The sequence below is a fragment of the Pithys albifrons genome, chromosome 4, assembly GCF_047495875.1.
Source record: "Pithys albifrons albifrons isolate INPA30051 chromosome 4, PitAlb_v1, whole genome shotgun sequence".
In the NCBI taxonomy this organism is placed as follows: domain Eukaryota; kingdom Metazoa; phylum Chordata; class Aves; order Passeriformes; family Thamnophilidae; genus Pithys; species Pithys albifrons.
This window is the reverse complement of record NC_092461.1, coordinates 75,721,483-75,738,931: the sequence shown is the minus strand read 5'-3', so window position 1 is coordinate 75,738,931 and position 17,449 is coordinate 75,721,483. Positions and strand designations below refer to the sequence as shown.

The 17,449-nt window shown below is 39.6% G+C and overlaps 1 protein-coding gene across 1 annotated transcript in view; it reads left to right on the top strand.

The window, feature by feature from the left end:
- Positions 1–17,449, top strand: part of TAF4B (TATA-box binding protein associated factor 4b) — a 72,895-nt gene that overhangs the window by 50,980 nt on the left and 4,466 nt on the right. Inside the window, 1 exon segment of the mRNA XM_071553123.1 lies at positions 9,749–9,868. Coding sequence (XP_071409224.1) covers positions 9,749–9,868 — 120 coding nt within the window.

Here is a 17,449-nt window from a genome sequence, read left to right as displayed (position 1 = left end):
GTTCATCTGTGGCTTCATCCCTTTTGTCAAATGAGCTTACTTAAATTGAGTAGTTGTAGGATACTGTCAAATGTGCAAGCAAGCTATATAAACAGTGCATCCCAGAAGACCTGTAAAAATGTCAATATTAAACAGAGTGTGCTATAATTTTAAATAAAAACCTGTTCTCTTAGAATCATTGAATGTGGAAAAGACCTCGAAGATCATCAGGTCCAACCAGTACTGCCAAGTCTTAGACCACAACTAAACCATGTCCCTAACTGCCACATTTACACATCTTATAAATACCTCCAGGGATGATGGCTCAGCTACTGCACAGGGCAGACTGTTCCAATGCTTGACAACCCTTTTGGTGAAGAAATTTTTCCTAAATTCTTTGTACTGCTGTGTTCCTCATCTTGAAAAGTGAGTGTGCTTTTGTAGTATGGCTTCAGGAAGCCTGAGTCTGAGCCTGGGCAAACCTTTCGAATGTATATGGGCAAGATTGCTGCTTGGAGTTGAGCAGGTGAACAGGTATTTTACTGATGGCATCTTTGCTTATTTCCATAGTAGCTATCTTTATCCCTGCTCTTACCTTGAATCTCCTTGCAGCATCTATCAGTGGGTAAAGGTGAGCAGCTGCATCTTGAGCTAGGGGAAGGTGTGTGTGGAGCAGGCACCTGGTGGAGAGCAGATCTGCCTGCCCCATTCCTTGCTCCATCAGCATCTCTGTTCACTTACAGCTGCACAGATCTTCCCTCTCACTTGTTCCTGCCTGCTTGATGCAGTTGTGCGATTTTTTGACACAGATACATGACAGCAGTTGATGAGATGCTGAGAAAATTCAGTACCTTTAGTATCAACTGACTGGGAGGAAAATAGGGCGTTTACAGAGACTAAGCAAAGCCTATCAAAAACATCAAAGAATCAGCATGATTCCAGTGAGTTCTGGGTGTTACATAGTAATGATGGAATTTTAGTTGTTCTGTAGTATCTTCAGCAGTCACGTTTCTTTCCTATTTTGTATGTCCATCCTAACTCCCTTATTTCTTCTCACATTCTGAGATAACAAGTAACTGTAACCTGATTCTTTGCTGCTTTCCCTATCGCCTCCAACCCAGATTTTCAAGCTCTTTGTTTCCTTTTTGCCCCCCAACACCTCTTGTGCTGCTTCTGTATTTAGTCTTCTGGACCTAATGGTTCAAAATCTTTAAGACCACTCTTGTGACAGGGGAAAAGTTAGCCATAACCTCCCAAAAAAGCAAACACAAGATGCTGCAAGCAAAATAAGATCTCATTGCAATCAATTGGCCTTTTATGAGCCTTCAGTGACATCCAGAGTGTTTCTGCTTAGTTACCTGATTTATATTATCTTCATTGTTCTGTGGTATTTTTGCCAGCTTCTGCACGTTTTGGGACGGGGGAAAAAAAAGCACTATTATTGAAGAGACATATTTTGTTAGCTGCAGTGTAGCCCTACAAATAGCAGAGGGCTATCATCAGACATTTGATGTGTTTACAAGTTTTGCAGAAAATCAGGAATGGAAATCCTGTAAAGTGTTAGATTATTGAGCAAGCTAAAAGGCAAACCAAATGCCTGTTTGTGACATTCATATGGGTGTTTTGAAGAAATACAAGAAAAGAGCAGCTGAGACACTGCATCGAAAACCACCCTAAAACTATCTGGCTGAAAGATGATAACTATCTTTAGTGAAAAGCAAACCCCCACAAAACTCCATTAAAGTGTGTTTTTGCATTTTCAAATAGCCTTTTCTCAGTTTCTCTGAGAGACAGTAAATGGACATACATAAAGAGCTGTAAGTATGGCCTTGCATTAGAAACCTGCTAATAGAGGAAATTTTAGGGCTAAAAGTACTAAAAGGATAATGGAGATCCAGATAGTTTTGTGCCAAGAAAGTAGAGTTGGGTGGACTGCATGATGAGATGGAGAAACTTGCAGGTGGAAGAAAGACTTAAACTTTCTTTGACTTTGAGACCTCAGGAATGAGTGAACAAATACACTGTTACAGCAGCTGAAAATCACTCAAAATACTGTGTGTTTAGAAGAACTGGGATTGGTTTTAAAGTAATATCTTGCAAGGGCTGGACTCTGACCTGTTGTGATAATGCAGAGCTGCTGATGGTCACCAACACCAGTCTTCTCAGAAGTCATAGTATCTGAAACAAAAGCTATGAAACATGTTGCATTGATGTGGTGTGCTGTAGTCGATTTCTTGGCCTTTCAACAAAAGTAGCCTAGGCAGTGTCTGAAAACACATGGAGAGCTTGATGCTGGATGCCAGACAGCCAAGAAGTTCCTTAGGCCTCCAAGTAAGGCAAGCTAATGGGACTGCACAGGGGAAAGCATGCTCCAGGTGTTCTAGAAGACACTGAAATGTATCAGTAATTGTTAAGCAAAACAAAAAACTTGTAAAAGGCAGTATACACTCCACACATAGGAAATTCTTAGCAAGAATAGGCAAAATAAGGAGTCCCTAAGTCACTGTGTCCTGGATTTTTTTTCTTGTGTGGAGTTAATTATATATTAGGGAATGTCAAATATCAACTGAAGGATTTTTTTTCCTCCTCCTATGGATAGGTTACTTCATGGCTATCCTGGAAAAATGTTCTTCTGTTCTCCTAAACATTTTCTTGTGCTCTTTAATTTTAAACAGATAAGGTACCTGGTCTTGGGGGACACAGCCACAGTAGGGACTGTTCTGCTACTGAAACATGCATGTGGAATATTAACCTGAAAGAAATCTACAGTAATACATACAGTCCTATTACAAGTTAGGACTGTGTATCAAACTAGTGCATGCTAGTCTGCCTTTCTGCTGTTAAATCTAAATTACAACAGAGGGAAAAGTCAGTGGAAACTAATTGTATGGCTAATTAAAACAGTTTGAAAGGAAGGAATTGGAAGAAGAGAAATTGCATTATAGGCAAGAGGAGAGAATGGTAAATGTTTAAATATGCAGCCTCCAAGTGTCAGTTTTCCTCAGAGAATGTCCCCCATATGAGAAGTCTGCTATTCAGCTGCATTCAACCTGTAGGGCAGAAAATTTTGTATAGGAAGGGTAGAGGCTGGAGGCAGTATTGCTCATTGAGCTTTATGACAACCAGTGTGAAAGGCTTGGGATTGAAAGCAGATTTTTAAGGTTTATTTTTAATTTTCTTCACAAGTTCTTTAAAATGCTTAAAGGGAATGTGAAAAAAATTGCAGTGCTTTCTTCCAAAGACAATGAAGGGAGAAGCAACTGAGAAGAGTAGACAACTTTCAAAGCACTAAATGGGGGACACAATGAAACCCAGTGAAGATTTGCTTAAAAAAATCTGATCAGGAAAAAGAATAAATAGAAAAAGAGAGGTAATTTCAGTGGGTTAGGTGGGCCCACTGAAAAGGTACCTCAATATTTAGTTTTTTAAACATATGTGGTAAAGGGTAATAAGAGACACCTATAGCTCTTGAGGTTCCTTTTTCACAAATGTAAAAAAAAAGTAAACGTTGAAATTTGGTCACAGTTTCTTTGATTTATTTCGAATTTTAATATATGTTAATTTATTGTTTCATTTCTTTATTGTGAAAGCTGATAGAATTGGGAGCTTCTGCCTCTTTTGTATGCCTATATTCCTTGCCTTTTTACCCCGCAAATTCTTATACAAATTCTTGTTCATCTACTTTAGTGCTTTTATTACTCTTGATGTACTTATTGCTGGATAGCACACATAACCCTTAGGCATACATTAACTTGTCTTCAGCCTTCCCCGGTTTCCTTTCCTGCCAGTTCTTCTGTTACTTTAAATATTTATTTAATCTGTCCTATAATGTCATTTGGGAAGACATCCCCACTTTTTGCTTGATATTAAACCCAGTATCTTGTGCATATACATTTTAATCTTTCCCTTATTTTAATTATACCAAGCCCAGAATTGTGGTGTTTAGCTTCCACATCTGTCTTGCCATCATTTCTTCTGAGCTCATTTACATCCATGGAGCTGTTATTTATTTGTTCCTGCATTGCCAAGACAATTGTATGGCTTTTTAGGGTTTTTTTACTGAGCATAAATTCCTAGCATTTAAAGGGATATTTCTTTTTTCTGAGTCTCAGATTTGTTTTCTAGTACTTTGTGTATAGAAGCTCCTGCAGAAGTGGGCAGTGGTATGAATTTCTCATGCCAGCATGATGCTGGACAAGTGCCACCTGTTTGGCTTTTCTTAACCTCATTCCTATTACTGCTCTATGAACCCTGCCTAATACCCCTGGTCTCATCTCTACCTTTAGAAAAACCTTCCATGAATCCTGTGCTAGTTTCTTTGTGACTGGACATGAGAATTTACATTTACTCCTTTTCCAAGGTTGAACATGTATTCAGCTCCTCAAGGTGAACTCCTTTTCCTGCTCCTTTGATAATCATAGAATCATAGAATCGATTGGGTTGGAAAAGACCTGTGAGATCATCAAGCCCAACCCTTGGTCCAACTGCAGTCCATTTACTAGATCATGGCACTCAGTGCCACGGCCAATCTCAGTTTAAAAACCTCCAGGGATGGTGAATCCACCACCTCTCTGGGCAGGCCTTTCCAATGCCTGATTACTCTCTCTGGAAAGAATTTTTTCTGATATCCAACTCAAATTTCCCCTGACAGAGCTTAAGCCCGTGCCCTCTTGTCCTATTGCTGAGTGCCTGGGAGAAGAGACCAGCCCCCACCTGGCTAGAACTTCCATTCAGGTAGTTACAGACAGTGATGAGGTCACCTCTGAGCCTCCTCTTCTCCAAGCTAAACAACCCCAGCTCCCTCAGCCTCTCCCCATAGGGCTTGTGCTCCAGTCCCTTCACCAGCCTTGTTGCTCTTCTCTGGTCCCACTCCAGCACCTCAATATCTTTCCTGAACTGAGGGGCCCAGAACTGAACACAATACTCAAGGTGGGACCTCACCAACACAGCCACCCTCTGCTGTACACATCATGGATTAGCAGGTGTGAGTTAGTTGACTTTGTAGTAGCATGTACTTTTCATCAGTTGTGTTTAAGAGATTCTTCCTGTCTATGGAAAATCTTGGGATTTACAGAACTTTAGTTACTGGGGCTCTGGTAATGTGAATAACCAAATATCATGTACTTTGTAACCAAAAGAGTTTAAAACCAATCTGTAGTATTGCTTTAAGTAAAAGTCTCCGCATCTCATAGCTGAAGTACTTCTTAACAGAACTTGAAATTTATTTTTTTAATATTAAAATGCCTCAAAAATGTCATTGGTGTAATAGTAAAAACAGATACTGCATATTTTCTGAAATGTGGAGTATGAGACATAAGTGAGAAAGAATTTCTGTGAACAGAGAAAGAAATATTTTTCTCAGAGGACTGAATGAAGAACGAGAGGTCAATTTTAAAACCTTTCATTTTGTGTGATTACAGCCATGCTGCAAATGCCATTTCACTATAAGGAAGGACTTGAAAACATACCTTACTTCTTGATTTGTGCTGCAGGTCAGATTAACTAAAATGGTTATTGTGTCACCCTAGAGATTCCTGCTTGCTGCAAGACCAGACTTTAAACCCTATTTTTATTATTAAAAAGGCCAGCAGCAACAAAGACTTATTTTACAAGTTCTGAGACGTTTTCATAGCAATTTGATCTTTATACACAGGGTTTTAGAACTCTTTGTGCTGCAATTCTTAGCATATGTGAAAATCAGAAAGGGGGGAAAAGGAGCAGGAACATTCATTTGTCATTTGCCTAGAGACTGTCCCCTCTCAGTGCCCTTCTTGAGGAATGAATTTTGAACAGAGCATGTGTTGAATTCCTGTGTTGTGGTGGAACAGCAGCATCTTTCAGCAAGTGAAGTAGGTCAGGTTGAGAGGAAGCCTAGTTTGGGGGTCCGATGTATGGTGCAGCTTCCCCCTGCTTCTCTTGAATTGCCAGTACACACTTCTGTCTTCAAGGACAAAAATTCATCTGTTTTCAAGATGGATATGACATTATGATTTCACCTGGGTATGACAGTTTCTATTTGTATCCTATTTTAGTCAAAGACACCAATGTTAATAAAACTGACCTCTAAAAGGGAAATAATAGATGCACCTTTTCTATGTTGCATTTTAATGAAGTGTATGTACTACTTCTACTGTCACTTTCTGCAGTCATCTTTCTTTCCTAACTTATGTGCTCCAAAACTAACTGTTAAAGGAAGATTTGACTCCTCTTTCCTAATCTTGTTTAGGAAAATCTTGCACTAGTTAGTCAGCCAGTATCCTCGGGTATCCCTTGACATTATCTGCCTGTCTTCTCCTTATCCTGTGCTTTTAACTGCTCACACAATGTTTGGACATTTAATCTCACACTTTTTAATAGAACAAAACTTGATGAAAAGGTGATTTTGCTGGCTTGAGCGGGGTAATTTGGATGCCTGCCCATATCGCTTAATGGGGATCTGTTGAGTCCATTATGGAGATTGAGTGTTTAAATTCATTTGTCTTAATTATGTTCTCAGAAAAATCCCTGGGATGCGTAGAATGCAATAAGACTATGATTGAGTTTGGTTTTTTCCTTTTGCTGCAAAACCCTTGTGAGATTCTGTATGATTTGAAAAATCCTTTGACTGGTTATGAAGTGGAAAATGTATTGGAGAGAGCAGATATTAGTAATGACTTGCATTTCCAGCATTGTCTTGGGAACTGTCTGGTCAAAGATGCATCAATTCTGTTTCTGGGAAGCACATCTTTTTCATACCATCCCCCAAGTGTCATCCTCTCTTTTGTTAGCAGTGGGTTCTCTGCCAGCACTGCCCTCCAGTGCTTGAATTGCATAGGGTAAAAGTGGTGATGGTGCCAAGGCACTACCCGTCCTTGCCCAGAGCAGCATTCTGGTATGCCCCCATCAGACATTCAACCTGTCCAGTCCTCTCCACCCCATGCTGATGCCAACCCAAAGCCCTCTCGGTATTTAAGTCATGGCTCCATGTCTTGTCTTCAGACTTTTCCATGGCTGCCCATCAACATCAGCTGTAAAAAGGAGAGGATGCCTTATTTCAATGCTGCTTCGAGCCAGAAGTGTTCAGCACCCACACGTTTTTGACGTGTCTAACTGCAGTAGAGCTGATGGGTATGTGTTTTGTAGGGTTGAAAGAGAAGGGGACTATGTTTTCAAATGACTTCCAGGGATGAAGGCATAAGGTTAGGCTAATAAAGGCTTTTGTTTTGTTTTGCTCTAAGTTAAATGGATTTGAAAGTCCTTTTAATTTAAGTGTAATGGTTCTTAAAAGTAAAGCAAATCATCTTTCCCCTTCTGGTTTTCTTTGTCATTTTTGGAATTTAATCTTTCTCCAGAGGTATTCTGTGTGCATGGCATGTTGTAATGCCTCTTCTCATGGCAGAATGACTGGTGTGCATGTGACCATTGTTAATGACTGAACTACATTGCTAGGAGGAAGGTGTACTTTACTTCTACAGGGATGTTCCATATCTGCCTGTAAGGGGCAGTGGCTCAAGATGTGGGAGGCCTGGGCAGCTGAGGCTGGAAATCAGCACCCACTTCTGCCAAAATATCTCACCGTTTTATTGCAGAGATTTGGTGCTTATTCTAAGCATTTTATTGTTTCTGCTTAATGCAGGGAGTGATGAAGATGTCACATAAAAGTAGTTTCTAAGCCTCAATCTTTTACAGAGTTTGTGACGTTTCAAGTTACGTTTTTGGATTTAGTTTTACTTTCCCCAATCTCTGATTGATTACAATGTGTTCCTGAATATAAAGATACATTTTCAAGACTGAGATCGAAGGAAAGTTTATCTTAAACATTCTATGCAAGTAGGCTGGCTGGAGTTAACCTCAGGCAATTGCAGAATACTAGTAAACTCTATAGTCTCTAAATTATTCTTGAAAGCAATACTGTATACTTGGAAAAAACCCAAGCAAAACACCAATGAACTGATTGAATTCTGATAAATAAGCTTATAAGTGTTTACACTGCACACAAAAACAAGATTAATGTGTGTGCTAAGTGAATGATGGTATCTAGCATTGAAGAAGTACTACTGTGTTTCCAGAAGTAAAAGCCTACATGGTATGATCAAAGCTGACTTGCAAATAGTGTTGTTTTCATAACTGAAACATTTGTTCCGTATTCAAAAAAACCCCCAATAAACATCAAACCCCTCAAAAATTCTGCTCTCAGTGTATCTGTTAAGGTCTTGCTTTCCCTGACTTCCACTAAAAAATCTTGAGCCTACTTTGAGTCTTCCAGGACAGAAAGCCCTTTTAGGAATCTTACCCTCATACACTGCTTTTATTTAAATAGGCTAGCTGCTGGAGTACTTGATGTGAAATTGTCAGCATCACTAAAGTCTACTTATCTGAAGTAAAATAAGACTTGTAAAAACACGCACTCAGAAACAACCCAACCAAAAACTCTCCTCCCGAAAACACTCCCCCCAAGCCCAACAGTATTTCTTTACTGTGGATTCATCTTACTTAAGTGGTGGCAAGGGAGGTAGGTGCTACAAGCTCAGTTGTCATCTGCTTTTCTCCTCTCAAAGTGGGATCTCTGAGAGCTGAAAAGCAAGCTTAGTAAGCAAAATACCTGTATTTCCTGCATGAGGAACTTAAATTAATTATTTGTTTTTATGATGCAAGGGGAGTGGGGAGATTTGGATGCTTTACTACCATGGTATGGTTGCACTTTAATTTTTTTAAGGTGTACACAGGTATGAATGCAGAGAATCCCCATGAGAGCAATTTTCTAAGTTTTGGGAATGAGGAGAACATGGGCTAAGGAGTTATTCTAGTTACAGGTCACATCATCTAAGGGTTAACATCAAACCCAGAGGTCTCTGTTTTGAAAACCTTCATTCTATACAGAGAAAGAGTTCTCTCCTCCACCTGTGCTCCAAGTTGGGCAGCTGATGGGATCTGAAAGTGATGTTGTTGTATTAGCAAGGTGGCCGATCCAAGTTAGTAACTGTCAGCAAAATTGACTGGACTGAGCTTCAGAGCAACTGGCATTTATAGTTACTGAGTAGAATGAAGTAGTATGGACCTTGAAATGCAAGGATAAAGCTTCCTTTTTTAAATTTTAATGCTCTTTACTGTGGGTTTCTATCCCATCCTAGGTTTACCTAACCCAGGTAAAGGTTGTTTCTAATGATTTGTGTTGAACAGTTTTCGGAGATGAATGAAAATAAACATGCATCGTATCTCTACCTTACTTCAGATGTTCCTGAACATTCACATACGTACTGGGAAAAGAAAGACTAGCAGTCAACTGGTAGCATCCTGTTCAGTTGGATAATAAGATGTTTCGCAATGGCAATACTGAGTTCTGGGTTCAGGTAATACAGTATGAAGAAATTTAGTATCTTGCTTGTGCAGTCATGAATTGAAATTTTGAATTAAGAACATGTTCCCAGAACTTGGTAAATTTGATTTTTAATGCTAATCCAGCTTCATAAACCAATTCAGATCAGTATTTTCTGTTAATCAGAAACTGCAAATGTTATGAGCTGAGGAACCAACTGCAATGCTCCTATTAAGAGTACATTGATACCAGAATGTGGTCTCCATAAAAGGTGTTATATAGTGCTATCTGTAGGGCTCTAAGGATGATAGAGTACTGTAGTCTGTCAAAAGTGTCCGAACAGACAGGGAAAGATGCTGTCAAACACATTGTTTCAGTCGGCACTGCAGAGCTGTCTGAAGCTGCTATAAAGAGAACAAGACCCTTAGGATAATGTATATCATAATTAATGTAGGTGTTTTCTTTTTAAATTAGATGCAACAGTTGGAGTTAGCACAGATGCAGCAGAGAGATGCCAACCTCACAGCTTTGGCAGCCATTGGACCGAGGAAGAAAAGACCATTGGATTCATCAAACGTTGGATCTGGGCTGGAGGTACAGACGTGGCTTGCAATGACTTGCATGGTGTTATGTCTTCATACTGAATTATACTTGTCTTTCCCTGTATGAAGAAGTGAGAATTCTCTTACACAAAATGGTTTGTTACATTCTAAGAAACCTAGTTTTTGTGCTAAGTGGTTGAAAGGATTGTTTCTGGTAAATTTGTTGGCTGGTCTGTTGCTGAGGCAATCACAGAAAGCAGAAGCCTGGAAAGTACTCTCATGTGAAAAAAGTGCTGGTTGTCCTCTCTAATGAACCTTGAGTCTTCTTCATTCTTGTGGCCCAGGAAGCTTGAATAAATGCTAGGATTGAAAATGCTTTGCCATTTTTGCATAGTGGAGAGTGGGAGGACTTTGTATAAGGCTCAGTTATTTGCAGTGTAACTGAGACAGCAATTGTGTCTCTCCTGTAGTTTTTTTCTTCATCTTGGACTGTGACAAGAGACCTCACAAAGCAGGTGAAATAGGCTTGTTTCACTGATTATTCTTCTTTTCCGAACGTGCATACACAATTAGGTCTTTGAATGCTCCCTGTTTACCACAAGTAAAGGGAAGGTATCTGTCTCTAACAAGCTGCAGAAAGCAGCATTCATAGATTTTGAGCAGCTGTTCTCTTCTTTGAAGTTTCTTAATGCACTTTCACATGAAGCTAAATGTATAGTTATTGTTTTAAAGTACCACTGGAAAAACTTGAAAAAATAAGTCTAGCACAAGAACAGTTTACCCCATCCTTTTCTCATCTTCCCCCAAGCTTCTATCAAGTAACTATTCCTGTTCTTCATAGTGGTTTTCTGTAATTATTGCCAGATTTTTCTCTGAATATTTAACAAGTCTGCCTGTTAGGTACTTTTCAGTTATTTCTCATCATCTGTGTAGTGTCTGCTTTATTAAAAGCTTCATGAGATTGTGCCAAACTGAGACAGATAACAGTGTTCCTATTAAAAGTTGTGATCCATTATTTACATTACCAGTTTTAAAAAATGTGGACATAACATGCCTAAGACTAAGCATAAACCTTGATGACATTTCATTGTCAGAAATTTACATGCTGTATTTTAAGATGCCGTACTAGACTGAACTGTGACGACAGTAGTTGAAAGTAATCCTGCCAGTGTGAAACTATTTTCATTTCTTCCATGCAAGTTCTCCTTCCAGTGCCTAGTACTTAGGCTTCATGCTACCAGAAAGCAATTCTCTGCAGACCCTTTTTTAGTGTTTTGTGAAATGATGCAGGATAGCAAACTTGAGAAGGATGTTTAGACTTAAATGTTTTAAGTGTCCCAGTATGTCTGAGCAGGATTTATAAAAGGCTTAAGACTTCTCATGTAGAATAAAGAATGGTTTTGACAAACACTCTCAGTTCAAGAAGCAGAACATTTGTAATACATTCAATGATAACATGGCAAAACATCCTGAGCAGTAAACAACATTCCATTCTTCAGAGATGAAAGGATGTCTTTGAAACTGAAAGCAAGTATAATATGGCCTTAGGCTGATGCACATTTGGGCATCTTTAAAATCATCTTTTTGGGCAACCTGTCTGAGAATAATTTAAATAGGCAGGATGTACTTTCTCATTTCAAATTGCAAATACAGACCAAATACAGACAGCTTTACTCTCAAGTAATCATAAATGTCAGAACTTCCAGACTGTGCAATGGCAAGGAGTAAATCTCTACGTAATAATCCTTGTGAGAAATAAAAAGAGAGGGTTCGTTGTGGGAGGTGTGGAAGGAAGGGGTTTTGGTTGATTTGAACAGTTGAATTAAAAGGTTCTGTGTTAATTGCTTTTTGGAAAAGTGGAATGGCCCTTTAAGGGGGGATTTCTCCACATGCAGGTCAGACAGGTGAATTTGGCGGGCAGTCTGTGAGGCAGCAGCCTCAGCAAGGGGGGCTGTTGTCAGGGCCTGCGGACGGTGGTAGGGCCTGATAGGGCGACTGGATGGGTGAATCAGCATTGATGACGCAGCAAGAAATTACCCAAAGAAGGCAGTGAAGAAGTGAAGTGATGGAGTAACCTCGAATCAGCGTGCACGGGACCATACATGGACTACGGAGGGATGGACTCCTGGAGGGCAGGGAAGGGGGCGTGGCGTGAAGGAAATAAATGGGGGTGACCTCCCCCACCCCCGTGTGCTCCCCGGCGACTTCGCTGTAGCGAGGCACCCTGTGCGTGCAGTTTGGCCATTAAACCCTATTTTGCTTTGCTCCTTCAACTCGTCTCTCTAAAAATTCTTCGAGACAAGATTTTTCTCACACTCCTGTGACCCTTTTTTATTATTTTTAAAGCCTAATATCTTCATAGACAGATATGATGGAAGAAGTTATTCTGAATACGCATGATCCTTTAACATTATTGAGTGAAATTACTGTGCTGTGTAAAGATTTTTAAGTAAGTCTCTCTCACTGGGTAGTGTTCTTTGTACAATGTATCTGTTATGTCCACGTTAGGGCAAGGGTGACTCTGAACAGCTTCTCTTTATGGTTGTCTACTGCAATAGTTAAAGGAAGTAATTATTTAATAGTTATTGATGTAAACTGAAGCCCTAAGTAATTTGGAGAGACAGAGAAGAAATAATCAGTTACATTAACTATTAAAGAAGTGAAACTCTGTAAGCAAATTTGTCACATATTTGCGTTTCTTTATTCAGTACCAAAACATAATGGGTACTGGGAGAGTTCAGCTCAGCAGACAGAGTTGGTTGGATCTCCTGCCTTCTGTTGCAGTACTGTGAAAGGCTCAACCCAGCATTTTGTTAGCATGCCATGCTTCCTTTCTCCACAGATGAGTATCTGTGTTTAACTGATGATTCTTGAGCCTTACATTTTTGTTTTTCCACACTCTGGCACCTGCCTTTGCACCTCATCTAAAAAGTCTTTTTCCTGAGACAGTTGAATTCCTGATTCCTGCACAGTCATCATTTTAATCTGGGAACTAGAACATGTGGTGTTGCAAGCATGTGCTTTACAGCTGGAAGCCTTACCAGCTGCTGCATCACCTCATAGTGTGGCAGGGAACAAGTAAAGAAAGAGGTTCTTGTCCATATGAGTGCCTGCCAACTGTTTTGGACCTAAAGCAATATAAAAAGGGTAAACTATATTTTGCCATGATTATTGCTTATATATTGCTAAACTTCATATAGCAGTAGGGACAAATCCATGATGATCATGGAATGAAAAAATAAGGATAATTCTCTAGGCCTAATTTAAAAAAAAAGGCATCAATATAATGGGAATTCTTTTTTTCCTTCTTGTTGGAAACACTAGTTGGGTAGTTTTGCATGTTCTCTTCACTGCAATTTAGTGTTTGAATGATATTGTTCAGACAGAGTAATTTGAGAAAGCCCTGGTAAGAAAATTCCTCTATTGTGAAAATGTGTTAACTGGTGCTACTTGTATTCCAGAAGTGGCAATATCTTCATCTCTCTCATTCCGGTCCCTCTGGACACTTTTGGATACAGTGAGAGGGAGAGGTCTTTGGATTTGATTTATATGTGTTCTGGGGTTTGAGTGTTTGTTACCCCCCTCTTCTCTTTTGAGTTTGAGGGCATGTAGTAATGAATTAAAGGGTAGGAAGAATTGAAAAGTAACTTGTCTTAGAAGGGAGGACACTTCTAAAACAAATAAGAAAAATGTAAACTTGAAACCACAAACTGATTTTCCCAATTCTGTGTTCTTTTTCATGGTTTTTATTGGTTGGTAACATGCCCCATAATGCTTTCAATGCTGATAAATAGTCGAGGATGTTTCTTTTATTAAGTTTTACTGCTTTTCTGATGACAAAGCCATTTTGGAAATAGCTTTGTCTAATTCTCACTGTAGCTTAGAGTCTTAAAAATTTGAAAACCATTGCAGATATTTAAGGCTTTTTTTTCCTGTGAGGAAGTAGACTACAATTCTGAGTCCTTAAGCTTGCTTGCCTTCTATCCAAAGGTGTCCTGGGTGCAAGGTCATCCTTGGCCTTAAAGCGAGAGCAGTATATTTGTGTGGCATTGTGCAGCAGGGTGGAAGAAAGACTGTGCTTTTCAAAGTAGAGTCAGGAGACTGGCTGTTACACTTAGGGTCAGCTTCTGGAGACTCTGGTTGGACCATTCTTCTACTTTGTACAGGAAAACTTAGTTGGGTGCCTGTACATCCTTGTAATTTTTTTAGAGTACACTGCTTGCTTCTCCGTAATTTTTTGGCTCCATGATAACACACTAAGTACTTAGAAATGATGCAGTCTATCCTACCCCAAAGTGCTGTTGATGTTGTGTCTCTCGCATGCCTTCTTCCAGGTTGTCCCATTGAACTGACTCAGGGGTATATCTCATGTGTTTTCTTTCTTTTTGCCAGATCCAATGGCAAAGGAAATTTCTTTTCTTTCAGATACTGCTTGTGTCTGTTCTGTCACCTGCCAGGACTGGATGCTCTGTTTGGAAGTATGGGTCTTGCCTTCACATAAGTAGTCTGGCTTTGCTGTGGAAATTTAACCTAATGCAAGTAGTTGCTAGTGGAAGTAAATGATGCAGCTGGTACTCTGGGGTCAGTGCAGAGCTATTCAAGTACTTTCTGTCAAACTCCTGTCTCTGGCCAACATACTTAAAATAATGTGATGCTTCCAGGGTGTTATGCACATCTAATACAGCAGTTTGCAAATAAGCTTGCAAAAACGTTTGACAAGAAAAAATGGGAGAAATTTCTTGTTTACCACAGTGCTTATTGTTCTATTGTTAGTATTGATTGTGGGTAGAGGAAATGAGCTTGTCATCTTCTCTTGTGTCTGCCACATCTGATCATTGTTATCAGAACTTAAGCTTACCCTTCTTGCTTTACAGCTTGGGATGCCAGTATGCATGTTCATTAAACATACTCTGTACATGGTGCTTATTTAAGCTTTGGAGATGCTCTTTAGGCTGACTGAGCATTTGAGCAACAAGTCCTTTCTGCAGAATGAAAGAAACCCCAACCCTTTCAAATGACTGGGGAAGAGACATGCATTGTTTTTTTGCTGTGTGACAATCAAATTACTTTCTTTTTTTTGACATTTGCAGGAGGGGTGTATGTAGTTAAGGGGTATATGACATTATGCTCTTACAAGCAGTAGCTGTAGAAGTTACTGCCATCTTTTGGTTCATAAGCGCTTCTAATAAGAGAACACTCTAGCAATATTCATCAACTTCAGTACTGGTATTAAGGATGTGACTGTGTCTAAGTTTGAATTTAAAGGCGTAAGTTGGTTCTGTAACAAATGCTGATAGGTTTGCTACTCTCTGTATATCCAGGGGGTGCACTGAGGCTGCTGCCTGGTCCTTGGCATTGGTACATGATAGCCTGCTAAAGTATTTTCTTAAAAGCTGAAGAAAATTTAATTCAAAAACAATCACTTCAAATTGGATCTAGACTACTTACGTATCGGTAGGTGATCATATCCAGGCTACAAAATCTGCTTCTACACTGAAGCGATTTCCCTTGCTTTCTCTGTGTCTCTTTCTGACTCTGTCACCCCTTCCCCCAGCCCATAGGCCTAAAGTGATACCGGAGAGTGGGTTTTTTTCTACTTTGCATATGCTTAATGTATGCAGACTTCTTGATTTCAATTTCTGGTTCTTATTTAAGCTCTTGAGCAGTTGTAGCATCTACAACATGGTTATACCTTGGGAAGAAGGGAGCCAAAAGTTACTGTAGTTATAAAGTACGTCTTCAGCATCTTAGTTACCTGCTTCAAGAGCTAACTAAGCACAGCCCTGTCAGCTAGAGAGTTTCAGTTTCTGTGCTGAATTTCCTGGCTGCTGTCAGTCTAGGCCGTACACTTGATTTGAATTTTATCCCCATGTAAATAGACAAAATTATTCTCAACTGCCATTCACACACTTCAGAAATACTGTTCATTGGCCCATATCGTGCTTCTTCTGTGCCAGAGATGAACTTAATTCTTTTTATGTGTGAAAAGATATCTGCAATTTAAATGACTAATTGCATTGTAGCTTTAGGCTGAACATATTGGTAATGCGCAAATGTTGATGACATGTGAAGGGTCAAGAGATTTATAATTTAGTTGACAATACATTGCTTAAAATGATGTGGCAAAGAGCCAGAAAATTTCAGCTTAATAACTGTCTATTAACTAACATGACATATTTGTATAGTATTCATTACCTCCAGGTACAGATTAAGCATCTGATGTAGCCATACGAAGTGACATGCGTACATGAATCTTGGGCATAATAGTGAGTAAACTGACATTGCATTTGCAGTAATTTGTTCCAATATGTAAAACATGTTGTTGCCTACATTTGAAAAAACTTTCAGGAATGTTGCAACAAAATCTGAGGAGAAATGTATAGTTAAATGGAGTGCCCTATTATATAGATATGATAGCTTCATGAGGCTTGTTTTCAGCTGCATGAGAAGCAGCCCAAATACAGAGATTGAAGTCTTTCAAACACTGACTTGATCGATACGGTTAAAAAAAATCCCAAAACCCCAACCCCACACAACAAACTTTATTTTTTAAAAAGAATCATATTAATATTGAGTAATGTAATACGTTAGTATTGTTAATGTGGGAGTATTTCTGTCAGACCAAGATTTATTGGAATAGGCAGCATCAGTAGGCAGGCTTGTCACCAAACTAGTATCAACTTCTTTCACTTTGTTTTCTCTGGCCTAAATTAGGCACTTGTTTGTACAAGCAAACTGTCACAATTCTGTCTTGCTGCTGGGGGAGACTCAGGAAAATGTTTGAACACTCCACAATGTGTTCTTTGCTTTTTAACCATTTTTCCTTCTATGGCACAGAAATGTGCTCTGCATTTTACAGCTGGGAAACTTATGTACAAGGTACACTAGACGTGACTGACCTAGGTGTGACTACAGGTGACAGAGATGGGGGTTTAACCTGGAGTCTTTTGCTTCAACTCCCTAGCTGCTCTTACCACCTTTCATCAATGTCTCTGCTGCACACAGCTGTAATTTTTCAGTGTTTGGAGATGTCACTGAAAAGTGTCTCATGACCTTGCTTCTTGCTACTGGTAGTATTTTTATAATGTGCAGCAAAGCTGCAGTAAGAGTTTGCTCTCTTGGGATCTCAGCTCTGGGACTTAGTGCATGTTTATGCCACACCTAAAGCTGAAATGAGAACTCTTGGCTTGACTTTTAACATTTGACTGAACAGTTTGATTCTTTAATGTGTACCCCTCCCAAAAGTTTAAAATTTTGAATGTGATTGGTGTGAAGCCCTTTAATTTGAGAAGGGACTATGTACTTAGTCCGGAACCGCTCACTGAGGCTGATTTGATGAGATAGGAAGGTGTCTACTGACCTCTCTGAGATTTGTATCAAGACTTGCAGATCAGAGATCTTTTGCTTCATGTACCTTGGAGACTAGAAATAAGGTGATGATGGTGGCTCAGGTAAAGGAAAAGCCTCTAAGCTGTGGCTTTGTATCAACGTCGCTCTTGCCTTTTCAGAGTTGGTGTTTAATTCTCCATCCAGCCACTAGAGAGAGCTCTAGAAACCGTAAAACAAGTTTCCGGAGCAACCTCTCAGCAAAACTAGCTGCCCAACAGCATGGGACTACAGCGCGAGCTCCACA